The following is a 27,135-nucleotide window of genomic DNA, read 5'->3' as shown; positions in this document are numbered from 1 at the left end:
AATATTTTTATATACTTTGTAGTAAACAGAAAAATTGTTACAACATCAACATGCCCTAAGTTCGGTTACAATTAAAACTTTAGATCTAAAACAGTCCATAAAACACTAGAAAACATTCCCATGTGTGCCACAATGTAATAAATAAGACAAAAATATCAGAACTGTTTAACCCTAAAGTGCTCTAAGCCCCAGTGTCGTAAGACCCTTGTCATTTTTGTGGCCCGTAACCCGAAACAATAATATGAATAAACTTTTTATACGACGAAACTTTTCAACAGCTTTCCCGCAAAAGATCGCTTAGGATTCAGTACAAAGTATTTACAAACAACATTTGAACAGACTAGAGAGACACTATAAGCGATTAATAGTATGTCAGAAGATATAAAATAATAATAAGAGATTTAAAGTTCTAGTGTAAGTATTATAAATTGTGTAAAAATCTGTTTACTTTCTGTTTAGATAGATAATTTCGAAGGACGATCCAGTGGCAGATTTGCTGGATATAATTCCGTGGGCGCCTACTTCAATATCCTCGGAAAGTGGTATTACTAACAAATAGTCGAAGTATTTTTAATCGTATCCCAAAGATCTATATGTAAGTATTCGTTGCGTAAATTCTTTAATCCTTACTATCCTTACTAATATTATAAATCCGAAAGTAACTCTGTCTGTCTGTCTGTCTGTCTGTCTGGTTGTTTCTTCTTCACGCCTAAACCACTGAACCGATTTTAATGAAATTTCGTACAAAGATAGTCTGAGACCCGAGAAAAGACATAGGATAGTTTTTATCCCGGAAAGCCCACGGGAACTAGGGGTGGCGATCTAAGATCGATTAATCGGAGAATCGATCTTTTAGACCCAAAACATCGATTATTTTAATCGATATTAGTAAGGATTGAGTCGTAAACTATGCATTTGATGATCTTTAGCAAAGTTGATGGTACGAATTTTCAGTTTTATTTATGGTAGTATGTTATATCATTTTCTTTAAACGCGGGCGAAGCCGCGGGCAAAAACTCTACAACATGATAATATATTCGTAATATTCAATATTTATAATATAAATCACAATATATATATATATAAATCACAGCACATTTGTCCCGTATACTTATTGCATTTTTCGAAAAGACTACAATGACCGAGCTTGTTTATTTAATAAAATATTTATTGAACATGATACCGTGGAAAGCTCAGAACAAAATTCCATATTCGTTTTATAAACATGTCCTTTTTTATGAAATCGTATGTGAATGTAAAATTTTAAATAAATGATTCAATGAACATTTTGTTCCCGTGTATTGTTAAAGGGTTGTATTTGTTTATTAGGTCTCTATGTTACGTTATGATACATCTGTGGCCGACCCATTTTGATCAGGTTTTAACTGATTTACGCTATAAATAGTGGCGGTGGTCTTGCGTAATCTGTATAACATTAAATATTTACCAAACTTACTTTATATTTTAGAATTTATTATATTTAGTACTCGAAATTACGTTGTAAAATTTCTTAAGAATTCGTATATCAACTAAATTAAGACATATTTAGATTTTGCTAGAGATTAACCGTTACTTATATAATAAACGACTTGTTTGAAAAGTTGTAGGTGTAAGAGCTCTTCCGTTTAATTTTAAAATGACTACAATAATAATGTTTATTTTTACTAATCAGAAGCTTCTTTTTAAATAAGTACCTACTTGCCTTATTTATTTGTGCCAATCTTTTGATATATATTTTATTTTTTTCTTTTTTACTGATTTTGACGAGACTTTTAGCCAAATGAAGACTTGGTGAAGAGTGAATTCGAAAACCTTTTCCTGAGATATTTTGGATATCCTGCGAAAAATGTGAAGTTCCTTTCATCTAAGACGGTTTTACCTTACTGTACTTTACTTAGTATTACTTAGTACTATTAAAATATTTATAAGAGAAAGAGGCTGTGGTTAATGTTAGTAAAAGCAACGGAAGCTCCTTTACCTTGAAATTAACCTAAAGCTTTGCTCAAAATAAAATGCTACAAAATCTCTACAACGTGATATTAAAATTTTATCAAAAAGCGCTTTTATCATGTATCCGGTTAATTAGAATTGAAAGGGTCTGGCGCGTTTTAATTAATGCTGTTATTAACGTTTAAATTTTCATAACTACGTTATTCCTACACCGGTTTTCAAATTTGTGGCCATAATAAAACTAAGAGCTTATCAGCTATACTATAGTCAGTAGTTATGATGTTTATTCCAAACTTTAGGCAAATATTCTGTCCAAGAGCTATCTAAAGTGGGTCACTGAGCGTACTACGGTGTATATAAATTATGTTATATTAACCATTTTGCAATTCACAAAGGTCTTATGCCCTGTAATCTCGTCAGCCACAGCGAAAACGTTTCATCAAAATAATACCGATACGCCCATAAAACACACTTTGATCAAAGTAATATGTATTTGTATAATAGTGACACAATCCACTTTACCATTTGTAAATACAAAACAACCTGGGTTCAGTAGATTTTTTAATAAACTCCGCAGTGTACTGTGTCTGCATTTTTTCGAACATTCGCCTGTGAATTCTGTTTTACGTCGGATTTTTAAAAAACGCTGCCCCAAAATCCGATCCTGTGACATCCTCATCTAACGGATATGTTTGGTAAAGGAAAATTGTTTTTCACTGGTGTCAGGAATTTCTGTGAGTTTTTTATTCGATTTTACACGTCTTTCGAAATTACACGTCAAAGGAGTGTTTTTTCTGATGTAACTTTGTAGCTTTACAAATGAGGGAAAAAAATCTGGCAGAAGCTGAACCAGTTCGCAAGATCGATATAGAGAATTTAAATAAATATCGTTTAATGCAGAGGGTATAATGCCGAAGGGAGTAGCGCTAATTATGTCATCTCTATGACCAATTGAGGAGCAAAGGCTTAAATGGAATGATTAATGGAATCATAAGCCTATGATATCGTTTACAATAGGCTACGTTTTCCAAGATAACGTTTTGAAGACGGAACTCTAAATAGACGTGCAACATTAAATTCGAGCTGAATATAAAAGACTTCTTGATTTCCCTCAATCAAAGCAAGTCATTCGTATCAAAGCTTTCGCGGATTCAATCTGCTAAAAAATAATTTCAAAATGGAACAAATGGAAGAATACCCTTTCGAATTCGCGAAACCACTTCTGCTCTGCTTTGATTTGTTGAGCAGATGCAATATTGGATTTTTCGATGAAAACGTACCATTTGTTAACAAGTACTGGCATTTCTCATACATGATACCCTTTGTCGTAATCCACTATATGTCTATGACGGGGTATATGAGTAAAGTATTTACAGGGCAGGTAAAGGTTTCGGAGTTAGCCTTTATGGTTCCTGTTTATTTGATCCAAATGCAAGGTACGTTTTCATTGGCAAACGGCCAACAATTCCACGTTCGTCCAACACTCCTTACCTAACGTTCAGTGATTAATTGTTCTACTACCGAAACTTCTACCTAAACACTTTTGTTTGTACCTGCTTTTTCACTTTCGATATCTTCAGGCAAATCTGCCTAATCTTTTCACGAAGTAATTTCTGGCAGCGTTCAAATAGTTTTGGTCCAAAAGTTGCGCTATTAAATAGGTCATTTCAACATATTATCTTGTACAGATAAGGATTTTTCCTATCTAAAATTGTTTACATGTCACGTATTACAGTGCCAAGTAATTCAAGAATTTGCTTATTTTAGAATTCAAATAGTCTTAAAAATTTATTACTTGAAATATTCTTTTGATAACATTTTACCAGATTTTTTATTAAGTAGGATTGGATGTTATAGATTTATCTACTGCTTTCATAATATTTGTTGCTGAATAAAAAATGATATATTTCTTTAATTATCTTGTAAAGAATTAGCGAATATTTAGAGATAGTTTAGACCTTCTCTAAATATTCACTATATTTAGTGAATATTTAGTCTTTTTATACCGCCCGATAATACTAGGCTTTTGTTATACACAAATATTGCGTAGCTTATGTATTTTGTTATTGATTTTATGATATAATGTAATAATCCACTTATTTAACAGGATTTCTAAAAGCATTGATATTAATGCCAAGGAAGAGTAATATCACGAAACTGATAATTCAACTAGGTACTACATGGAGGACGGCAAACCTTACTGACGAACAAATTAGCAAGAAGAATAGCCTTTTAAAAAGTCTAAACCTGAGTCACGCTGGTAAGGCAAACTGTGTCTATTATACGTCAATAAGATGTAGTTCCGATTGCGAATCGAAGGATAAGGATGATTTTCACACTTATTTTAAAAGGTTATTTTAGATGTACGTATTATTTATAAGTTGTAAACCTTTTTTTTTTCTTTACGACGGGTAAACCTTCAAAAGGTACTTGACTAACTATAGCCTAAAGTAATAAAGTTTCTGATAATATGCTAACGTCTAAAAGCTATGAATAAATCAAAATATTTTGTAAATAATCAAACTACTTAACAGTTTCCGAGCATGGTCCTCAAGGGCAGCGTGTTATTTATGATTACCGTCAAGTCAGCTTCCCTTTCTTAAGTCTTATTTACGGAAGAAACATAATTCAAAACATGATTTTACTTATTACTCCCGTAAAAGTAAGAATAAAAGCGAAAAATGTCTGGTCTTCTGTAGACGATTTTATTTACCTGTGATTATGGTTCAGGTGGAATGCTTCCTCGTTACTATATAGGAATAGCACGACTGCACTTCTAGCTGTTGACCTACATAACACCAAATGGTAATCAGTTCGCTTCCACCTTGTCAAAGATCCAATCAGAGAATAGCTATTAATTAACCGAGCGTTGAGGTATCGGGTCTTTCATTACACAGATACCGGTAGTAGTTCACCGTGATAAAGGAGGCTTTGTTGAATGGAGTAATGCCAATTTGCTAGAGTTACATAGAGTTAATGAGTTGAACTTACAAGTCCATTGGCATATTGCTTTGCTTGCGGCGAAATATCCTTCATGGAATTTCATTGAGGTAATAGATGAGCGTACCACCCTAATATAAGAGCCAAGAGGTCACATGTGCCAAAGGATATCTTTAAGCAGCTCAAAAAGGATTTGAAGTCCTACATGACACAATGATCACAGGTCACCTAAATGACGTTATTAAATGCTTGGTAGTAAGTGTTTATCCCTTACCACACCCTTCAAACCAGGCACTGCATACATATACCAGGCCGATGTATGCCTTATAACATTATATGCATATATGTAAATGTGACGATGGTGTCATCAGTATCAAAACAAGATGGTTTGTAACACTTTTCATCAAGAGTTTTTTGCAGTGTTTTACTGGGGAAGCATCTTCGCTACGTGGCAGAACATTATCGCTCCTCTGGCGCTGACTTTGTTCCGGAGATTCGTTCTTCATCAAGAATGTGAGCTGCAGCTCCCTTTTGGCTGCGTTTTTCCTTTCAATCCTGTGAAGAACTGGTATATTTATATTCTCACGTACGCCTTTCAGACGTATACGAGTAAGTACAAAAATAATTTTACTATTATTCGAAGGTAACATATCCCTTTGTGGTTCGACACTGCAGGCACCATTTCCACTACATTTTTTGGATAATTACAACAGTGTTCAACACAGTTTGTAATTTTGATAAATATTGGTTTCCGAAACAATATTATTAAATCCTGCTTAAATATTGAAAAATTCCATTTGGAGGTTGAAAGTTTTCAAATTTGGTAACAAAGCGCTGAAAATTTTACACTGCAAAACGGTAAATTTGTGATAAATGAGGGTATGCGGATCATAAATTCTATCCTATGCATAGAGAAGTAGGACCAATATTTCGATCATAAATACATTCTCGTATGTCATGTACTTAAAAGAACTACATCGACGTTAAGAAAAACTGAGCCACTTAGGTCATAAAAAAATGCAGACGTTGATAAACTGATAACACTTGAGCCTTTACGTTTGTGATAAAATATATACATATATGTATTAAAATAAAAAAAACATTTATAAATTGAACGCCTTTTTATGTTGTGTATCATTGACACATTACCTGAAAATAATCCAATAACTGAATCATTTTGGTCTGTTCATCAATCTATCATAGTTGTATTTGAACTCTTTTTATGTTACGATATTTTTGTAAATTTTATAGATGGTAGTATTTTTTATTTTCTTATAAGTTTATATTGAGCAATAGACAAACATGCAGTCCATCTGATGGTAAGCGACTACTGCCGTATGTGATCATTGTAATCAACCCCAGATAGGATTAGATTCCTACGGTACAGATGCGCAGCTACCCTTCTGAACCAAGTTGAAACGCCTCAGATTAGTATTTTCCTTACTGCACCAAAACACAAACAATTTTCAAACAAGAATACAACTGAGGTTAACACTGCTACTCATATAATTCGATATAAATAGATGCGGCGGTGCTGCCGAAGTCGAACCATAATGGGCTCTACAACCTTCTAACAATGATAACAAGAAATCTGTTTCAGTGTTTCGCGTGGTTTATTACTACATCGGCACTGAGTTTCTCATGATAACATTATGTGCGCACCTTACAACTGAGTTCACTTTGCTCAGAGAAGATCTACTGGGTGTAGAACCATTTTCGAATGACGTCATGAATGACAGGATGAGATTGGAAGAAGATAACGGACAAATCACAATACAACAGTTTGTATGCAGGCATCAGAAGTTGATTCAGTAAGGTCATTTTACATAAGTTAAACAAGATCGGTTACAAATTGGCCTCGTGATAGAACCCTTATGGTTGTGGTTATTGATGTTACAATATAATTAATGCGTGTAGATTACATACAATCAATCTCATTGGTACGACCTTCATTATTGGTGATGATATTTCTTTACACTTCATGTTTTATCACCTTGGAACTGCTAATTATAATGTTGATTAGCAATATGTATTTGTCGATAATAATTACCAATAGTAAAGTTCTAGAACCTGGATATAGAGTATTTAACAGTATATCTGGCAAAGACATTGCAAGGAAGGCAAATATCAATGAAATTTCCCAGTAAAGTACTTAGGACAATTAACGCACTGCTCAACTTTGGAGAGAATTCGTCTCCTATTCAGTATTTGCTATTTAAGAGCTTCAATATCGACGTAACACCTTACGAACATAGCACCATCTGTACAGTATAAAGTTACTTTAATGGTCCTCCGTGGCTCTATATAGTTATTGGGTATATCCAATTATGTTTGGGTAATATGACTTATGTGTTGTATGTTATATATATTTTAGATTATCGAAGGATTTGAACTTCATTTTCAATCGAATGATTTTCATCGATTTGTTATTCGCTACAGTGATTATGTGCTTTTTCGGATTTGGGGCGACGGTAAGTGTAAAACTTTAAATGGATATGATAATCTAACGTAAGGTCAAAAAATCAATATATAATTTTGACTTTAATAGAATTTAAACGACATTTTAATTAAATTTAAACTAATTGTTTGGAAATACTTGACAAACTTAATCTTAACTTCTATATTATTTTAATATGTAACTATAATTTCTTTTTGCCGATATTTCGAACCAGTTGCAATCGGCCAAAATAAATTAAAAATAGAATATCGTGAGTACCCGTTACATATCAAAATGTCTCAATTCCGCGATAAGATTAGTCTAAAATATATCATATCTAAACGTTCGGCCTGAAATCGAATCCAAGCTTCTGCATAACAAGTCTGACACGGTACACTCGGGTCATCTATTACTGCACTGCACCTATTTGTAATTTAGAACAATCCGACACAGAATTCTGTGTAGTAAACCGTAGATTTTATTACAAAAATTACTTTTGCGAATGGCTGTTCGCGCTTTGTTCAATTTGAATCCGTTCCGCGAATAACATCCCAATTTAAACGCGCTTGCTTTACACAACGGTGTGGAACAATCTTTTGATTACGAATCCCTGCTGGATAAATGTGATGTAACGAATATGTCATTGTCGTTTAAATTAAAACGTTGCTATAGAGGTTTATTGTTGGATTTTGTTTGTGTAATCATGCTCTTTATGTAGATTGTAGATCATTTGTAGACTATGAGTCACTTTGGATTAAACCGTTTGTTCTACTTGGATGTTAATTAACTATCAGCGCCCACGAATCTTAGATTAGGAGTTTTCCAATTTATGACAAAAACAAAAATATTGGAGAAAGCCAAAAATATATCCATATAATTCAAGGTCCTATCTTTATGTTTGATTGAGAAAAAAGGGCTGGTAAAATTAGGTAGAGCAATTTCTGTACAAACTCCACAGCTCCATAATTTCTAAAGATATTGTCTTACTAACATTGTTGTTATATCGGTTTTATTTCAGGTAGCCAGTGGCGCAGTAGATAAGGCGAATAACTACATCGCAGTGTTGGCTTTAATGTTCCCTATATATGTATTCTGCTATTACGGGGAACTTCTTAAGGAAGAGGTTAAGAACTCGTAATATAATCTTACACTTTATGTTAGAAATTAATCATCCCTTGAGTAATAGAGGATGAGGAAACCTGTATGCCTGAGTTGTGTAAGTCTCAAGGATGTGCGAAATCTACTAATTCGCACTTGATCAGGTGAACTAGAACCTAAGCCCTAAAACAGTGGGACAGTAATGGGTTGACGAAGATATTTTTGATTTTGTTATATTTCATTAAAACGAACCCTTAATAGTATTATGTCAATTGGTATCGGCTCTTCTACGCCTTTGAAAGTGGGATATAAACGGTTTGCAATCACCTTTTAATGTCCCATAGCTGGACAAAAAAATTACCTTACCTTTTCCATATGAACCAAACAGCTGTATGTAAAAAAATATCAGTTACTAAGTAAGAAAAAAGTTTCAATTTAGTGGATTACAATTTTGTTAATATGTATGGAGCTCCGCTAAGGAGCTTAACTTTAATCCAATTTCATTAAAAAAATATTTTCGTAAAATGATAAATTCTAAGACCAATATTAGCGCACTTGGAGCCTGATGTCTGTTAGCAAATTGACACAAACAAAAAGACTATGTTACAGAGTGCTGGTATAGCGGACTCCTCGTATAATAACCTGTGGTACCGCGGTGGAACACAGTATCAAAAGGCGATTAGATTTATCATTATGAGGTTAGTATACTTATCCAAGGAGCTACGAAAAGTGGTAGAATCCTCTGTGGTTCGATACTAAGAACGCGATACTTATCTCTGCCTAAAACAGCAGTGTTAAGCTTTGCTGTGTTCTGGTTTGGCGGGTGTGGCAAGGAAGCATAATTTTCGGTTGCTGTAACGGCGATGGAAAATATATGAGGGACCTTTACTTATACGGCAGTTTTTCACGAAATTCTAAAGGGTCCTGAGCTCTACCAATTTGCACTTAGCCAGTGTCATGGATCATGGCCTAAATATTTATGTTTTTTATCGCCTATATTCTATTATATTTATTGTTGCTACTAAATATTACAGAACAAACATAAAACATACAAAAATCCATAATAATAAAAAATAACATAAAATAACAAATAATAGGTAGGTTAAATGTACCTACTATATTTAAGAAATGAACTACATTTAAGAACAAGGGAGAATTCTCGTGGGGTAAAGATGAGTGACGATTGTATACGAGTGCTAGGCTCCGCCCATAACTCCGTCTCGTATGGACTTTAAGTTTTGCCTTAAGTATTTAAGTAGTCATAAACAACAGGTTGGCTACGTCTTTACACTCCTTTTGGAAGAATTTCTAAAAAGTCCTTTTAGGTAGACTTTTACCCAACTGTGGCGGGTAATGCTTTTCGAGGGTATTTACGAGTATGTATTTATGTATATGTATATGTAATTCTGTGGTCCGCCCTACAACCCCAACGGATTGATGTATTTTAATATGAGGTGGCGTTTGATTCGTCTACATCGTGGGAGTACTTGTAAGGAATCGTGGTTTTTTATTTCAAGAATTACGAGTAGCAAGCGAGTATGCAGTTTACTTGGATACTGCCATCCATTGACATTTAATCAACTATAGATAGGTACAGTCACGAGCATAAATATATGACTATGGGCAGATTAGCAAAAATATCTGACCCAAGAACGAGTTCAGTAATATCTGCCTGCAAGAACGCAGCAAAAATATCTGATCATAACGTTGATCAAATAATTGTGACCACCTTACGAAGCAAAAATATGTGACAATATTAATCTATTCACTTTTGTTATTCCGGCTCAAAATACAACTCGAATGTCAAGCCGCGTTCTTTTTCTTTTTTATGCTAAATCATAGAATCGTATCAGCCAGTGACTTTATAAATAAGAACTTATTATTATAAAAATAACACATCATGAAAATAATACAAAATAATTAATTAAAATAATACTATAATAAAAAGAAATTGAATAGGTTTCTAATAATACCCTATCAATCAATTCCTAAACGTTACTCGGCAGCTTTGAATAAAAAGATCTACTACCCACGTTTTAACGATAAAAATATATCAAAGCGACATCATAAAGATGGAACTTATTTCTCCGATTGCTAATTGTAGAACTTGGTATTGCTAATATAAATAAATAAAGTTACATGTAGCAATTAACTGTTGCGGTAACTTCTTTTTATATTTTTGTCTTAGTAGAATTTTCGTAACCATTTTAGTTTAATAAAGTATAATCTATATAATATTGTAAAAGTCATTAGGACATATAATTTCTGTTGTATACAGGGTAAAATAGAAGATTTTCCTATAATTTGTCATTTAATCCCAGAATTTAATCCGTATAAGGGACACTATCCGATAGTAGAATTATATAAGGTGTGTATTTTTTTTTTTCAAAATGAACTGGTTCGATCCCCGTATATAGGGATATTTTAAATAATTCGCCAAGTACGGGTCAAACTCGCACATGGAGGCTTCCGTACCACCAGATGTTTACTATTTTATAAAAATAAGTATAATACTTATTTTCCGGTTGTCTTTTAACCCTTTGCGTACGGGTCCTTAAAAACTAAAGATGCAGTATTAGTTTTTATCAATATCGGCCTCGTAACTCCTTTTAGCATTTTTCGCTAATCCTTATAGATTCGGATTTGGAAAATTCACTCTGGTAAAATATATTTATCCTGTCTTTGTCTTTAACCCTGTTTTTTTCTTACTTAAATAAAAAAAATATGAAAAAATATTTATAACGTGTTTTTTGCTCATATTCTTTCTCCGGAAAAATACATTGGCTCCTTTGACCGGTAGGTTGATTGATATTTACATCAAAGATATTTGTAAATTATGTCAGATATTATTGCCCCTTTGACGTCACATGTCATAACACATGTAACAATTATATGATCAACGTTATCATCACATATTTTTGCTGCCTATAATTGTCAGATATTTTTGCTGCGTTCGTGCAGGCATTGAATTATTGAATTATTGAACTCGTTATTGGGTCACATATTTTTGCTGATCTGCCCATAGTCATATATTTATGCTCGTGACTGTACATTTCTACCTTAACAGTAAGAGTTTTTAAGGTACAGTACGTTTGTAAAGTTTTTTTAACTTCCATAAAAAAATACAAAGGAAGTAACCTTATTTTTGGTTCGATACCAGGAACCATTATTCAGACCTGTTCGATTGCGGTGCCAAGTCGAGAAATAATGAGATCGATTCATGAAAAATTAATGGAGATAAAAGAGTGATTTGCGTTCTTAAACGTTTTCAGGTCACAGAGGCCTTGCTGTCTGACTTCGTTGGAGTATACGCCGATAACCCTAAACACATTTACAAAGGTAAAAGAGTTTTTTTCAATGTGTGAAGTTGTCAGACTATACTGTTTTTTCGAAATTATTATCTTGTAAGGTCAATTATCACGTGCTTTTATGGTAGTACCTACAACAAGAGATTATTGTTTTTGTGATCGGTAATTCAGAGTATTTTATTAAATACGTGAGTACCTACGTACACATCTACATCTGGGGCTGATTGTTAATAAAAAAAATATTTTATATCACGGCGTGCGTAAATGGACGTTTTACGCACGCTTCGCGTGCGCAAAACCCCCATTTCCGACCCCGTAATATAAAATTTTATACAACACGCGGACGAAAAATGTTTTTCTGACTCGTGTGATTGCAGTCCTCGCCTGCGGCTCGGCCTGCAAACTCACACTTGTCAGAAAAAAATTTTTCGTCCTCGTATTGTAATGTACTATTATACCTTTTTAAGCGTGCAAAGCATTTTTTAACAAATTCGAATTTATCTGAGAAAATACGATAAAAATTCATACTCAGTTACTGTGCTGATATTATCATTTTTATAAAATACATAACTTGTCATTTTTGAACTATTTTTTGTAATATTCATGAGTTATCTTTTAAATAGACTCCGCACCAGTTGGGCTCAGGTCGTCTTGAAGGTTGGACGTGCTTTTTCAATTTTTATTTTTGAATACTAAGTAAGACTGATATTTATTCCCACTACACTAATATTAAAGGTTATTTTTGAGCACGTAGTGTAAAGCTTTCGGTTTTAAAATAATCTATGCTTAATGCATATAAATTTTTGTTTTAAGTATGTAAAGTCGAATATGATTTCTGTTTGACACCAAAGTAAATCGCATTTACCCGTACTTTAAGTGTCTGTATGTTTCTCGTTTCATGTTAAATTTTACCATAATAATTTACGTAACTTGTTGATTTGTCAAATGACAAATTGTGAAATTTCAAACTTTCGTAAGTAATTTTAACGTTATGACGTTAAGTATTTAACGTTTCTTATATTCCCCGTTGCATTTACTGGTACAAATCTTTTCTCACAAACTTTTATTATTTTTCAGGTCGTAAGCACAACGTGGTCTTACTTCTCACTGGCAATTAGCGTTTACTCTGAAGATTAAATTTCTATTTACGAGTACTTTCTTATACATTTTAAGATCACGTTATAGTAACACCATATTATTCATACAAATTATTTCAATTAATACACAATATATGCAAAAGTTAAATCGATTTTTCTGTTTCCCTCAACCTTATTTAATTAATAATACGATTTATTATGTTGTATTTTTTATTAATTGATAGAAGTAGGATACAAGTATTCAGTCCATCTGAAATGAAGTGGCTATTGCCACCTATGGACATCTGTAATCAACTTTGAATAACATTGGAGTTCTTCTTATCGTCGGCCACAGAGGTTGAGTTTATTGAGAGCTAAGTTGCAGTACAGTATAGGCTTATCTTCCTTAAAATCAAAACATAGCAACTCTGCTGGTATTAGGCAGAAATAGGTGCGGCGGTGGTGACCAGGAGATGTGAGATGAGCGGAAATTGCTCCCGGGGGCAGAGCCCGATAGAATGGCATCGCGTTAGGTCGACTCCGGTTGACTATTTCGTATGAGGCGGCCACAGTCCTGGCGCGGTTTCCGCCCCTGGACATTCTGGCGGATATGACTGCTGAGATCTTTTTTAAGATCCGCAGTCTCCGCCAGAGTGGCCATCCTCCTAACGCTGAGACGGTCGAAGTGCTCCGGACGAGAGCCAGCTGGCACGCCCTGAGACGCTGGCGTGATAGGCTCCAGGAGCTACGGGGCGCACGCCAACGCGTGGTCCGTGCGATCCTGCCCAGCTTCCGAGCTTGGATAGAAAGGAAGAAACGCGTCACCTACCGGCTGACACAGGACATGGCTGCTTCGGTGAGTACCTGCACAGGATAGGCAGGGAGGCCTCAGCGCAGTGCCATCAATGCGGCCATGCCCAGGATTCCGCGCAGCACACCCTCGAGGACTGCCCAGCGTGGCAACCCGAGCGGCAGATCCTGGTGCGGAATATAGGGCCGGACCTCTCCCCGGAGACTGTTGTTGCGGCAATGGTCCGTTCTGGCGAAGCGTGGGATAGCGTGGTCGCGTTCTGCGACCGCGTTATGCTCGCAAAAGAGGACGCCGAACGGGCCAGGGAGCGCGCTGATCCCGCGCGGAGAAGGAGACGCCGAAGGCGTAGATAGCGCCCCCAGGCGCGGTGTCCCTGTAGTCTCGGGAATAGAATAGGGCTACGGTATCCCCTGCCTGTCGTAAGAGGCGACTAAAAGGGGGCTTCCGGGGTTGCGGGTGGCAAGAGTGGGAGCTCGGACCGTCCAGCAAGCAACCCCGGGAAAGACGACGGTATGTGTGGTCGCATACCGTCGTAAACACCAGATGGTGTGGGAGGAGCCAAAAGTGCTCCCCCAGGGTAGAGCCCGATCGGGGCATTGCGCTTGGAGGACTCCGATTGTGTTCCCTCGGAGATCCCGGAGTTCTCCAACAAGCGTTGAGGACGACCACCGGGGGGGTTTTAGTGCGGTAAAAATCCCACATAACCCGGCGTCGCTCCCACGTCGTCGGGTACCTTTTGAAGGTTTCCCCCTCGTAAACAAAAACAAAAAAAAAAAGGTTGACTCCGGTTGTGTTCCGTTGGATATCCCAAAGTTCTCTACCAAACGTCGAGGACGGCCACCGGAGGTGTTTTAGTGCGGTAAAAGTGCACTTCCATAGCGTCGGGTACCTTATGAAGGTTTCTCACTCATCAACAAAAAGAAAAGGGGTGTTTCTAGAGTCGACCCACGAAGAGTTCTATTACCTTAAACCTTTTAATAAAATTAAATAAACTATGGTATTTTGTGAAATGTTATTCATATTTAAATGTATCATATCATGTTTTAAACCTTTGTTATCTATACGGTAATATGTCAAGCGTATTGAAGTAGAAAATACGGATCCAATTAAACCAATTCTATTTGAACAATACAATATCATTGATGACACTTGACATGATGACGTTCAAATCTTTAATGAGTTATTTGTAGTGTGTTTTCACCTGAATATAGCATGTATGAAACAGAATATATGATATCTACTTCTGCCCGTGGACATATTCAACAGATGCGCCGCTACTCCTGAGGACTAAGCTGTGTTATCACGGAAAAGTATGTCTCCCTTACCTTCAAAACACAGTAGATTGTTATTTTATTTGGGGTTGATGATGAATGTCCATGGGCGGCAGTAGCCATTTACCTTCAGGTGGAGTGCATGCTCGTCTGTTACTCTCACTAGTAATGATTTATTACTGGTACCGCTTGAATCAGTCTAAAAATCAATTTAATAGCAGGGCAAAGAAGCAATCAAGCATCCCGGCATCCAAGGCATAATTGAATTGTTCACGTATATTGCCCGCTTTCGAAATGCAGGCCAGTGTAGCAATTATTAAATATCTTGAGCGGATCAAAGTTATTACTATCTCTATGAAGAGAGGAAATAAACGACGGAGAAAATAAATGTAGGTTAGAGCGGAAGTTTTTCTTTGTTAAGAAATTATAAGGGAATTATAACTACAAGTATTTTTAATTATTTAGATTAAATTATCACTTAACCAGCTCAAAGCAGTAATAGTCTAGTGGTTAAGAAACTCGGCCTCTTCATCTAAGGGTCCGAGGTTCAAATCCCAGGCACGCACCTTTGATTTTCACAGCTATGTGCGTATTAGAAATTAATTAACCCCTCCATAAAGGGTAAAGAAAAACATAGTGAAGAATCCTAGATACCTACGAAATTAAAAAAAGAACAGTTATCTAAGGTATGTGAAGTCAACCAATACGCACTTGGCCAGCGCGTTGGACTATGGCCTAATTCTTCTCATTCAGAGAGGAGACCCGTGCCCAGCAGTGAAACTGTAATGGGTTGATGATGATGACGATGATGATCACTTAACAGTTCACTTCATATCATGAAAAATACAAGGTTAAGAAAATTAGAGCGCGGAACTTGGGTGACCGCTAGAGGCAAAATTCAGGCGCGCTTCCGTGATTCGGAGGTCACAATAAGGTATTTGTTTTCACAGGATAGCGGTCCTTAGATAGCGGTCATGTTGGAGGCCGTGAGGGCGGTTTGTAAACATCCCATTACTAAAGCGCACCCTTTTCGCCAACACGCATCGGGGCGCGGTAGAGCATATTTATAACACTTTAAGAGAAATCCTTACTAATATTATAAATCCGAAAGTAACTCTGTCTGTCTGTCTGTCTGTCTGGTTGTCTGTTCTTCACGTCCAAACCACTAAACCGATTTTAATGAAATTTTGTACAAAGATAGTCTGAAACCCGAGAACGGACATAGGATAGTTTTTATCCCGAAAATCCCACGGGAACTAGGGATGGCGATCCAAGATCGATTATTTGGAGAATCGATCTTTTGGACCCAAAACATCGATTATTTTAATCGATATTAGTAAGGATTGAATCGTAAACTATGCATTATGCAAGTGATGATCTTTAGCAAAGTTGAAGGTACGAATTTTCAGTTTTATGTATGTTAGTATTTTATATTATTTTCTTTTAAACGCGGGCGAAGCCGCGGGCAAAAGCTAGTATATAGATAAAGTTATTTATTTATTATATTTTTTTATTACAATACGCAAACATTTGGAATTCGGATAGATACCAGCTCAAAGCTGTTAAGTTTAGTGGTTAAGAAACTTTACTTTTGCGCGATAGATATTCGAAGAAAAAATCATGAACGCCGCAGTTTTTCAAACTAGTCATCTGCGATTTGATTAAATTTATGTAATATGTAGTTCAAATACAAAGTTTTTGTTATAAAGGCAGCAATGTAGCGCGCTCGGAATTGATTAGCTGGTTCATTTAGCCTATTCGTACCTTGTGACTAAATTGTCCTTTATTTCCCGGAATATTTGAGAGACACCTCTGAGAGAAACGCAAGAGTAATTTCATATGCCACGCTCTGCACTTCATATTACTCCTTTACACCACGTCACTGAGCACTTAAGGCGAAGTTGAAAACAAGATAGTATTCAGTTGTAGGGTCATTTAGTATATTAGTGTCCCGACTACACTAATGAGCTTGTTGAAGTGGAAGCATGAAACTCAGCTCATAACTCGTCTGACGACATAAGTTTTGCTGTTTGATGGCTGCATCTTAATCAGCCTGAGTTTGAGCTGGAACTGGAAATTCAGCTCTACATTATAAGTCGTCCATGACTGGAAAATAATATTGTAACGCCCGCTTTGAAGATTTATTCTTGCCTTCAAAAGTAACTGTTATATCTATAAACTTTCAAGAAATTCTTCTTGCTAAAGGAGCCAAGATGTCCTTCTGTATTTAACGGTATTAAACGAACATGTAGAAAACATTATTTTTGCTATTAAAAATTATTAAATGTCAAATGCTACTTATTAAAATAAAATTGTAAAGGGTGGCACAAATAAACTTCCGATATTTTCAACTGATTTAATAATTTTAATTATTTTAGTATAACAATTCATATTTATCCTTATTTTTCGCAAAATGAATGAACCCGCACCGCCAGCTCCAATCAGTTTTATGCACCTCCAGCTCCCCACCTCTAGCACCGCCAGCGCCGCTTGCAAGTCAAATCAGCTCCCCTTTTTTACACCGTTACAAAATGTCCATAGTAATGTAATTAAATAGCACTTTTCACAAAATATTATTACTAATGCCATGGAGCCACCTGATAATAAATCAAATTCGTAATAATTAGTGCGCTTCAATGGAAATTTCTAAGATGAGCTCATGCATTTAAGATGAAGCCAATTTGCTTAAAATGCTTTCACTCTTGCTTCAAACTTTTAGATTATTCTTAAAATACATTCACAGACTCAAAACTGTACACGGTAAAAATCAAAAAGCTACATATTAAATTGTAGTGTTGCATAAGATAATTGTTTTTTATATGTTTTTACAACATTAAGGTTTTTTACGAAAACATATACAACTTAAAAATATAAGTTGTTTTATAATCAAATAATTCTCTGGATACACTGGATACTTTTAAAATCAAATAATTCCCTGGATACAACAGGATCTAATAAAGGTTTATTAGATCCTTTGAGATACATATTATATTCCTGTATTTGCACCAAAACCATAACACAGTGAACACAGACTCCTGTAAGCTTCCTAAAATATCTATAATTTTGTCGAGCAGCGGTCTAAGCTACGTTTCCATTTGGCTTTGCACTCCAAAAGGGGGAAATGTGTACAACCCCAGAGGTGGCATTTATGTAATCAGTTGCTGTAAATATTGAAATTACGAGTTCCTTGTGGTTATAATACTCCAAACGTCTGTGAAATGTATTTGAACAGAAAACCTCCTTTGTACGTGTATTACGTTCGTACTGAAAACTATGTTTGTATAAACCACTTGTAAAACTAGTTTGTGTATTGACATAAAAACAAAAACAATAATTTATTATTAATAACCTAGTACAACCTAGTTGATATAGGATTTAATATATCCACATGCATTTTTTAAATAATTAAATTGATTTTTAATCATCAAAGGGGTCTTAAGGATCTTAAGGACAAAAAATTCATAATCATCCCATTCGGAACAAAATTTACATTGTGTATGTATTTTCGTATGATATGTTTATAATGTCTTCTAATTAAATTCGATTTGACATTTAAGAATTATTGTTTTTTAACGAGGTGATTTATTAATTTACAATTATATCTTCAGGCTTTATATTAAACACAATATTTTGTGTCTTCGTAGCTCCGTAGCACCTCAAAATAATTGTTTTTGTCTATTTTATCTTTGACAGAAACGTACACCGCAAAATATATTCATATCTGTCAGAATATTGTCCTTAAAACATTCCATAAAACACAAGTTATGTACAACAAACTTTACGTAAGCCATTTACATAATACGTCGGGAAAGATCACAAACAGGATGAAAACATTCATCACTTTACGTCATTCGATTTTGTTAACGTTATATGCAAATGGCGTCTACTTATGTGAACTTGATATTTGTGAAATGTTACCGGTACAGGTAACTACACCGTACAGAGACGTACGGTACCATTTAGTTCCCATTACGAATAATTGGACTAATTGCTTCTATAGAATGGAATAGTCTACAGATATACACACCCAAAGCATATACAGCCCAAGTCATCAAAGTAATTTTTGATAAGTAACCTAACCATGTGCCTTCAATTACCGCTAAATCATGTAGTTAATAATGAAAAACTTAGCAGTAAAATAAAAATTTGAAAAGGAGATGGCGATTAGCATTAATCTTTTCAAGAGCCTCTTTTATCCAAAGATATCTATTTTTTGCATTAATTAAACATAGTTTTCTTGCAAGGTTTTAATAATGCGATGACTATTATTTTTCATGCATGCATGGTGACTAATTAAAAATGAGAATAAGCTTGCAGTCCACCTGATGGCAACTGGCTACTGCTGTCTATGGACATCTCATCAACGCCCGATAAGATTAGATTCTTATCTGAGGTTGACAACAGATGCGTTGCTACTCCCAAGGACTATTTTGAAAAGTCTCGGATAATTTATTAAATATTAATAATAATAAAAAATATGCGTCTGTTTCATACTACTCTATACACAGACCTATATCAATTTGCGTGATCAATGTGTTAGCAAGGGTGCGGCCGCCTTTATTATAGATATGGTCTTGGGTTGAGTGTAAAGCAATCGTCTCTGTTTATGTATTACCTGGCGTATTTACTTGAGGTATGCGTTTTCGCAGTAAAAAAATATATGCATAATTATATCGAAAAACTTTATTTTCACGTATTCGGATATGCCATCCTGAAATATTTACTAAAAATTTCTATAATTTCCTGAAAAAAATACATGTAAGATGAACTGTATGCGGTATGGATTATATTAAATTAGATGTGCTGCATAAATCGTACATATCATATCGTAGCGTAAAGTTTGCTATTCTATCCTATTGTTAGAAATATATGAAAATTATTAAATTATAATATTATTTTAATGAAATATTTTGTGTTATTTACATGATGTGTTATTTTTATAATAATAAGTGCCCATTAATATAATCATTGGATGTATGCGTTACACTATTGTATGCATTACCAAAAAAAAAAAAAAAAAAGAAAAAAGAACACTCTTGACGTTAGAGTTGTATTTTGCGCGGGAAAAATAAAAGTTGTAAATTGGATAAAGAAATAGTTTTTTAATAATATCGTACCTAAAAATCGATGGCAGTTAAGTATTATAATTTAAAAAATACGCTTTCTATACTCACAGCCCCACACTAGGATTCCCTGTGTCGTGGGTGCCATGGACATACATAGACAAAGACACAAACACCCAGGCTCAAAACAGGAATCTGAATTAATCTTTTAGGTATGTGTCTGGCCAGGGATCGAATCCGGGTCCCTCTGCGCGTCAGACCGGTTACCAATCCGCCACGCGGTTCGTAAATATCACGATTGTAATCTAACGCCCCAGCGTAACCTTTCCTCTCATTATGTGCCTTAAAAAATCAGTTCTAGTACCGGATAAATATTCCAGCAACTTTCCCGAAGTACATACAGCAGCAACGTTACATCAAAATGTAAGGCAGTAGGAGTAACTCGTCCACTTAGAGCAAACAAGGAGAATGATAACGAATTCATGTTTGCGAATGCGTCGATGCAACGAGCACTTTCTATCTAACATTTCTCTGCATTGAATCTATTAACTGAAAACGTGATGTAAGATAGTAGTAGGAAAGATAGAATAGAATACCGAAGACATTGGAAAAAGAAAATAAGTAACTATGAATTAAAAAGAAAGTAAAAAGATATAGAAAAGGAAATAGTGAATACAGAAATGAAGGATAACAAAAGAAAAGGGATAAATAATGTTTTCTTTCATATTTTACAGTTATTTTAATACAATTATAGTATAACAGGTGTATACATGGATTATTATGTAAAATGCCACTCAAATTAGATATCACCTAAATATTGATGATATGAAGATTATTAGGAATGAAAAGAAATAAGGAAACACTGAAAACAAAAAATAAAAATGGCGACTAATAGATAAATAATGCTTGAATTGCCTTTATTAATGAGGTCATTTTTATAATGTGTTGTAAAATTCGACCAAATCGTTAGATATAAAAGCCTAAAATAAAGCCATTTATGCACCATGAATGGAGACCGGCCTCAGTTCACAATAAGAAACACCTTGAGTTTTTCAAAACAATACGTCGTTGTTCCAACTCGGGTCGGGACTACGGCCAAAGTCTGTTATTACTGCCTTAATTTTCGCATTCTATGGAAATTTCCAATGTCGATAGCTAACTTAAGAACGACTAAGGTTCGTTTTATTTTATGAAATGCTTTGACAGTTTTTGTAGATTTTTGCGAAAATATCTTTACGGTGGTGAAATAAATTGTTGAGGCGGTTAGAATTTTTAGGGGTTCGTATAAGGCGTCATCATTTCAAAAGAATTGCAACTCAGTCTTAAGAGAAAGCCAATCTTATCTGGGTTGGATTAATAATATCCATGGGCGGCAGTAGCGACTTACTATCAGACGACCTGAATGCTCATTTGCTACTTTAATATTATAATTAAAACGTAAAACTCTTGACTAAAAAATATACAAAACAGAATTTAAGCTTTGATAATCAAAACGAAGATAAGTAAAGCTGAGTTTTGAGAATAAATCAAAATATAATTCAATAGAAATATAACTTACTCCAACGTAAAATCCACAGTCGTACTAGGAGGTTTCTATGAAATCATTACAAACCTGCAGTAGGTATGTCGGTAAATTTGCCTAAGCAAGGAATGTGTACATTGTATCTAAGAAATTGAAGACGGTTATATTCTATCGGGTCTTGAAACATTTGTGAATTCTCGTTTATTTCTACGATAAATATTGTAAGTTTAACGTTATGGTATAATGTATGTGTTTAATGTTATTATTTGATGAGAGAAGCATGGAAGTTTTTTTGAACTATGTAATATTTTTTTTGGGACGTTTTAGAAAATAATTAGTGACAGTTGGTAAAACTGGCAGATGTTTTTAAGTCGGCATCGTGGTAAGCGGATCCGAATTGCGTTTCTACTGCCGTAGACTAAGATCGTAAGTCATCCAACATCTACGCCCTCCAACGGAACGCAAACCTGCTCCACATTAGAAACAGTTATGGTGGTGGTATCCCGCCTGAACTGTACTATTATATCCAAAAAGAGCGCATTTAACAACTACAAGTCACAGACTTAACATACAATCGCGCCCTATTGTGCTTATAGTCCGCGCCAAACTGCTAGTCCGTTCTGAAGTTGTTGCGAGCGTGTAGTCATACAATTTGCTATCGCGACGCGATTCATTTCTATATTCAGAGCGGACTAGCAGTTATACGCGGACTATAACTTTGTACATGTGCTACTGTTTACAGAAGCCGCGAAAATCAGCTATATTGGGAAAGAATTACCTCTAAATCTTGTTATGTCGTAAATAAATCTTTTTGATGGAAGCAGGCGTTTGAAACTGATTGAATAGAAATCCATTTTTCATATATACACCTCAGAATTGGACGGAATGATAAAGTACGATACAAAAATTATATTTATGAGAACGTAATAATACTTCAATTTTTAATAAGAAGGCCTATTTGAGAAAAGAAGGTGAGTTTATTCAGATTTTCCATATTATGAAAGAAGGAAACGGAAATGAAGTCTACACTAAGTTAAGTACCTAGTACCGTTAATTTATATATAAAATTCTCGTGTCACAATGTTAGTTACCGTACTCCTCCGAAACGGCTTTACCGATTTTCACCAAATTTTATATGCATATTCAGTAGGTCTGAGAATCGGCTACTATCTATTTTTTATACCCCTAAGTGATAAGGATTGTTGACCCCTAACATTTTTTTATTTATATGACAACACAACGTTTGCCGAGTCGGCTAGTCTTTTTATAATATAGAAGTAGCAAACGAGCATGCAGTCCATAATCGTGATAAGGGTATCATACTCTCCAAACCGTAACACAGTAGCTGCTGCTGTTATTAGGCAGAAATAGGTGTGTCGGTGGGGCATCCGGAGTTGAATCACAAAGGTAGAACTTTCAAATAAATATACCTGCAAACAAATCTCAATAAAGTAGTGCAGAGGACTACGTTGAAATGCCTCAAGTGCCCCGCCTCAAGGAAGTATGTAATGTTAACGCGACGTTAATGGTGATGTGTAGAAACCCTCCTAACCTTTTATATCCTACGGCCTTGTTAACAAATAGGGGTGGTCAGAAATTATTCGGGTCACGAAGGTACCTTCTTTATCCGGGTAGGCTATCAAAGATGTTTATTATTTCATGATAATGTAACATTCATTAAAATATAGTTGATGGTATAACTATAGAAATATGTACCAATCAATTTACTAGTGGGGAGAGGGGTATTTGGGCGGGGTCTGTATTCATTCATTTCTTTGAAGAAGATATTTACCCTTCGGCGGTCTGTAACATAGATTTGACATAAACTGCAATAGCGAAATAGTATCAAGAGGATTGGCCCTAAAACGGAAATAAGTATAAAGGCGGTGCAACTGACATTGTAACATTTAAAATATTGTTACATTGTAACGTTACAAACATCGTTCAATATCGAAGCGTCTCTCCGAACATGAATACATTATGTGGTACCGTTTTCATAATTTCTGTTTTCCTGAATATTCAGTTGCTTCGGAGAGATTGAGTAAATTCAAATGCAGGCTTGAATATGAATGATATGCTGTAAAATCAGGGATTGGTGTCCCGCTGGTTTTTTTACGATTCTACACGTTCACTTGATGTGTTCTTTGTGGTCATAGAGCAAAAATGATAGACTTCGTCTCTTGTACGGAATTGAATTCTGCCGATTTACATATGCGTAGAATAAAAATCGTTTTCAATACAAGCCAAAATGTCGAATGAACTATTAAGTACACATTTTTTTTTATATTTTTTTATAATATGGAGTAGTAGACGAGCATGCAGTCCACCTGATGGTAAGTGGCTACTGCCGCCCATGGACATCTGTAATCGACTCCAGGTAGGATTAGATATTAGTACCGGAGGTCGGCCCCATATGCGCCGCTACCCCTGAGGACTGGAACGCCTAAGGAAAAGTATGTCTCGCTTACCACATCCTTCAAACCAGAACACAGCTGCGCTTAACACTGCTGTAAAAAGGCAGAAATAGGTGTGGCGGTGGTGTCGCCGGAGTCGAACCACAAAGGGTTCTACTAACTTCAATTTAAATGATATAAAACGTTTGAGCAACTTTTGAACAACTTAACGACGCGACACACTTGATGAAATCAAACGCTATCGTGTCGTTAAAAAAGCAAATCTTCTTTCTCGTCATAATAAAAGTTCCCATTCGCAATATTCATTAAACATACCATAGCACAGCAATGATTGGCTAGTGATTTAAATTTTGCCTCTAAATGTGGGGGCAGGGGTTTGAATCCCAGGTCACACACTCAACTGATTTTTTTGCTTTAATGGTGAAGGAAAATATGTTGTGAGAAAGCTACACGCTGGAGAGTTTGGAGTAAAGTCTACCATTATGCACTTGGCCAGCGTGGTGGACTAATGCTGAAACCGTCTCATACGAGGCCACATCAACGCGTGTCCAGCTGTAGTAGGACAGTAATGGCTAGATGACGACTAAAGCGCTCAAAAACATACAAGTGCAATTTATGTTTCAATGTAATGTGTCTTACCCTGGGGTCTTTTTTTTATAATATAGGAGTAGCACACGAGCATGCAGTCCACCTGATGGTAAGTGGCTACTGCCGCCCATGGACATATGTAATCAACCCCAGATAGGATTAGATATTCCTACCTGAGGTCGGCCACAGATGCGCCGCTACTCCTGAGGCTACTAAGCTGGAACACCTCGGAAAAGTATGTCTCCCTTACCATACTCTTCAAAACGGAACACAGCAGCGCCTAACACTGCTGTTATTAGGCAGAAATAGGTGTAGCTGTGGTGCCGCCGGAGTCGAACCAAAGGGTCTACTCTTCCTTTTTTATCTGAGTTTGTGTTTTGTAATATGGTTTTGTTGCGATCATATTTTTCATCGCCGCACGTAACGAATTTATGCATCTTATTAAAATTTACTACGAAATACCATGAAAAATATTTTTTTATCTGTACGAGAAGTAGCAGTAAAAACGCAAGTTTGGGTGTTACTTTTTGAATGTTTTTGGTATGAATCGGGTAGTCTGTAGAAAGCAATATTATATGCTGACTGTTTACCGAATTGCCCGCAACACAAGAAGAAAATACATTTATAAAATTCAAAAACCGATAGAAACGTAACTGTGTATATTGCAAAAGTAAAAGTCATACAGGAAACAGAACATATTGTTTTCCGGAAGTCCACGCTTTATGTCTGTCAGTTGTCAGGTTTTAAAAAAGGCAAAGATAACGTTTTTGCGCGACGCTGAGAATTATTGCTAAATTTAAACTTTTAAACCGATCACACCGGTTTTAACAAAACGTCGAATAAAAGACGTTAAAACGATTGGACAAAACGTCTTAGCTAAACAAACGAATAGAAAACGATTGGACAAAACGCCTAAGCCAAACGACACGAAAATTATACAAAACGTCTTAACCAAACAAATGGCACAACCACGACTGAAAAAAACGTCAAAGCCAAACAATCGACACGAAAGCGATTGGCAAAAACGCGTTTCTGTAAAGAAACTTATCTAGATTGCCAAGTGGGAGTATCCCCTAGCGAAGGATCTTTCAGCGAGAATGCGATTCTCCATTCTAATCCGGTGACTAACCGTGAAGAAAGTTTCTGGAATCGTTGAGATGTCTCCGGGGTACGTCTATGCACGATTTATTTTTAAGTACTCGTCAAGATTATTTTAAACTTTTTAAAGTCGGTATTATGTTTTTATTACGATCTCTACTTCTTATTTGAAATTGGAATTGTAAGATTTTTTTATTCCACTTACATTATAAAGAATAATAATTTATCATTCAGGCCTACGGCGGTACAGAATGGGTCAAAATATGACATTCATAGGATTATAGTGGTACAGACGTTTTTGCGCAGATATTATTTTTTATATAAATAAATGCATGGATTTACATAGCATGATTGTTGCAGACATGGGGAGAGCATTTAAGCATATCACACTAAGTTGCTTCAACTCGGATTCCGTACGAAAGAAGCTATTTAAGCTTTTATTCTACACGTAAAAACTTCTCATAACAGAACTTTTAAAGTTAACTTCTCTTTTCTTTTCTTTTAGTTTTAGTTCTGCTCAAGAGAAAAGTGTAATAATACACCCTTGTGACTAGCAATGTTCGCTTGGACACCGATCGCGTCAGCTCTTAGTTAGTAAACTACTAGTCTTAGTTACAGTAGCACTACACGTAACTGTAAGAAGTTTGTAAAGAGATCTGAAGCGTCGCGCTGCTGCTGAAAACTTCTTTCAGGACTGAACTGAATGTGTATAAATAATACAATCTGTGTACTCGTATCTATGAGTAAAAAAACATCGTATCTATGTATAAAGCAGATTAATTTAAGGATTTTTTTCTGAACAACTTACTTTTCTGAACTTATTCACATACTCGTACGGTCGGATCACTAATACATTTCCTCAGTCATAATCACTTACTTAATGCATAACCAAAAGTTATATAACGAGATTATTTTTCACTTAATATATTTATAGTTAAATGTTTTTCGAAATAAAAAGATAAATAATATGGTTTAATATTGTCATTTACTATAAAATAAATTAAACAGCTGTCGTTAACAAATTAACATCTAAATAACAATTTAATTAAATGCACCTCAATAAAATTTAAGTATCTCTGTGGTTGCGAATAAACATTTAGTCTCAAATGGATATTTTATAAGTTTAATTTACAAAATCCACATTCAAATAAAAATACTCTTGTTTTGAAATGACTATTTTACAGACAGTTATGGGAGCTGGGCGTCGAGGAAATAATTGCAGTCTATTTCGCGAACAAATTAAATTTTTATTTAAATTTAACACAAATTTTACACAAGTTTTAACAAAAATGAAATTAAAAAAATAAATTTATGGGATAGGTCGAGTCACTTTCCGCGATGGAGGTGAACTGATTCCATGGTGGACGGCCACCTGTACGTGGGACGGCCACCCGCGCGTGGGACGGCCACCTGCGCGCCTCGTCAGCGTTGGCCGTTCCGCGAAGGCCCGATGCAGCGCAAGCACGATGCAGCGTGAGAACGGTGTAGGGCTGGCGCGATGCAGCCTTAACGTGTAGGGCTGTCGCTTACACGTAACTTCTCCCGCCCCAGCTGAGCAA

At 35.5% G+C, this 27,135-nt stretch overlaps 1 protein-coding gene across 1 annotated transcript; it reads left to right on the top strand.

The window, feature by feature from the left end:
- The first annotated feature begins 2,774 nt into the window (after positions 1–2,774).
- On the top strand, positions 2,775–12,870 carry LOC140742973 (odorant receptor 4). The gene is made up of 9 exons (XM_073074097.1): positions 2,775–3,386; positions 4,058–4,210; positions 5,311–5,499; positions 6,491–6,701; positions 7,265–7,361; positions 8,346–8,450; positions 9,035–9,123; positions 11,698–11,764; positions 12,811–12,870. The coding sequence occupies exons 1-9, from the start codon at positions 3,128–3,130 to the stop codon at positions 12,868–12,870; spliced, it is 1,230 nt and encodes a 409-aa protein (XP_072930198.1). The 5' UTR covers positions 2,775–3,127.
- Positions 12,871–27,135: the final 14,265 nt, after the last annotated feature.

The sequence above is a fragment of the Epargyreus clarus genome, unplaced genomic scaffold (assembly GCF_041222505.1).
Source record: "Epargyreus clarus isolate Ecla_fem2 unplaced genomic scaffold, WU_Ecla_fem_2.2 ptg000001l, whole genome shotgun sequence".
NCBI lineage: Eukaryota > Metazoa > Arthropoda > Insecta > Lepidoptera > Hesperiidae > Epargyreus > Epargyreus clarus.
This window is presented reverse-complemented; position numbering and strand designations above follow the sequence as displayed.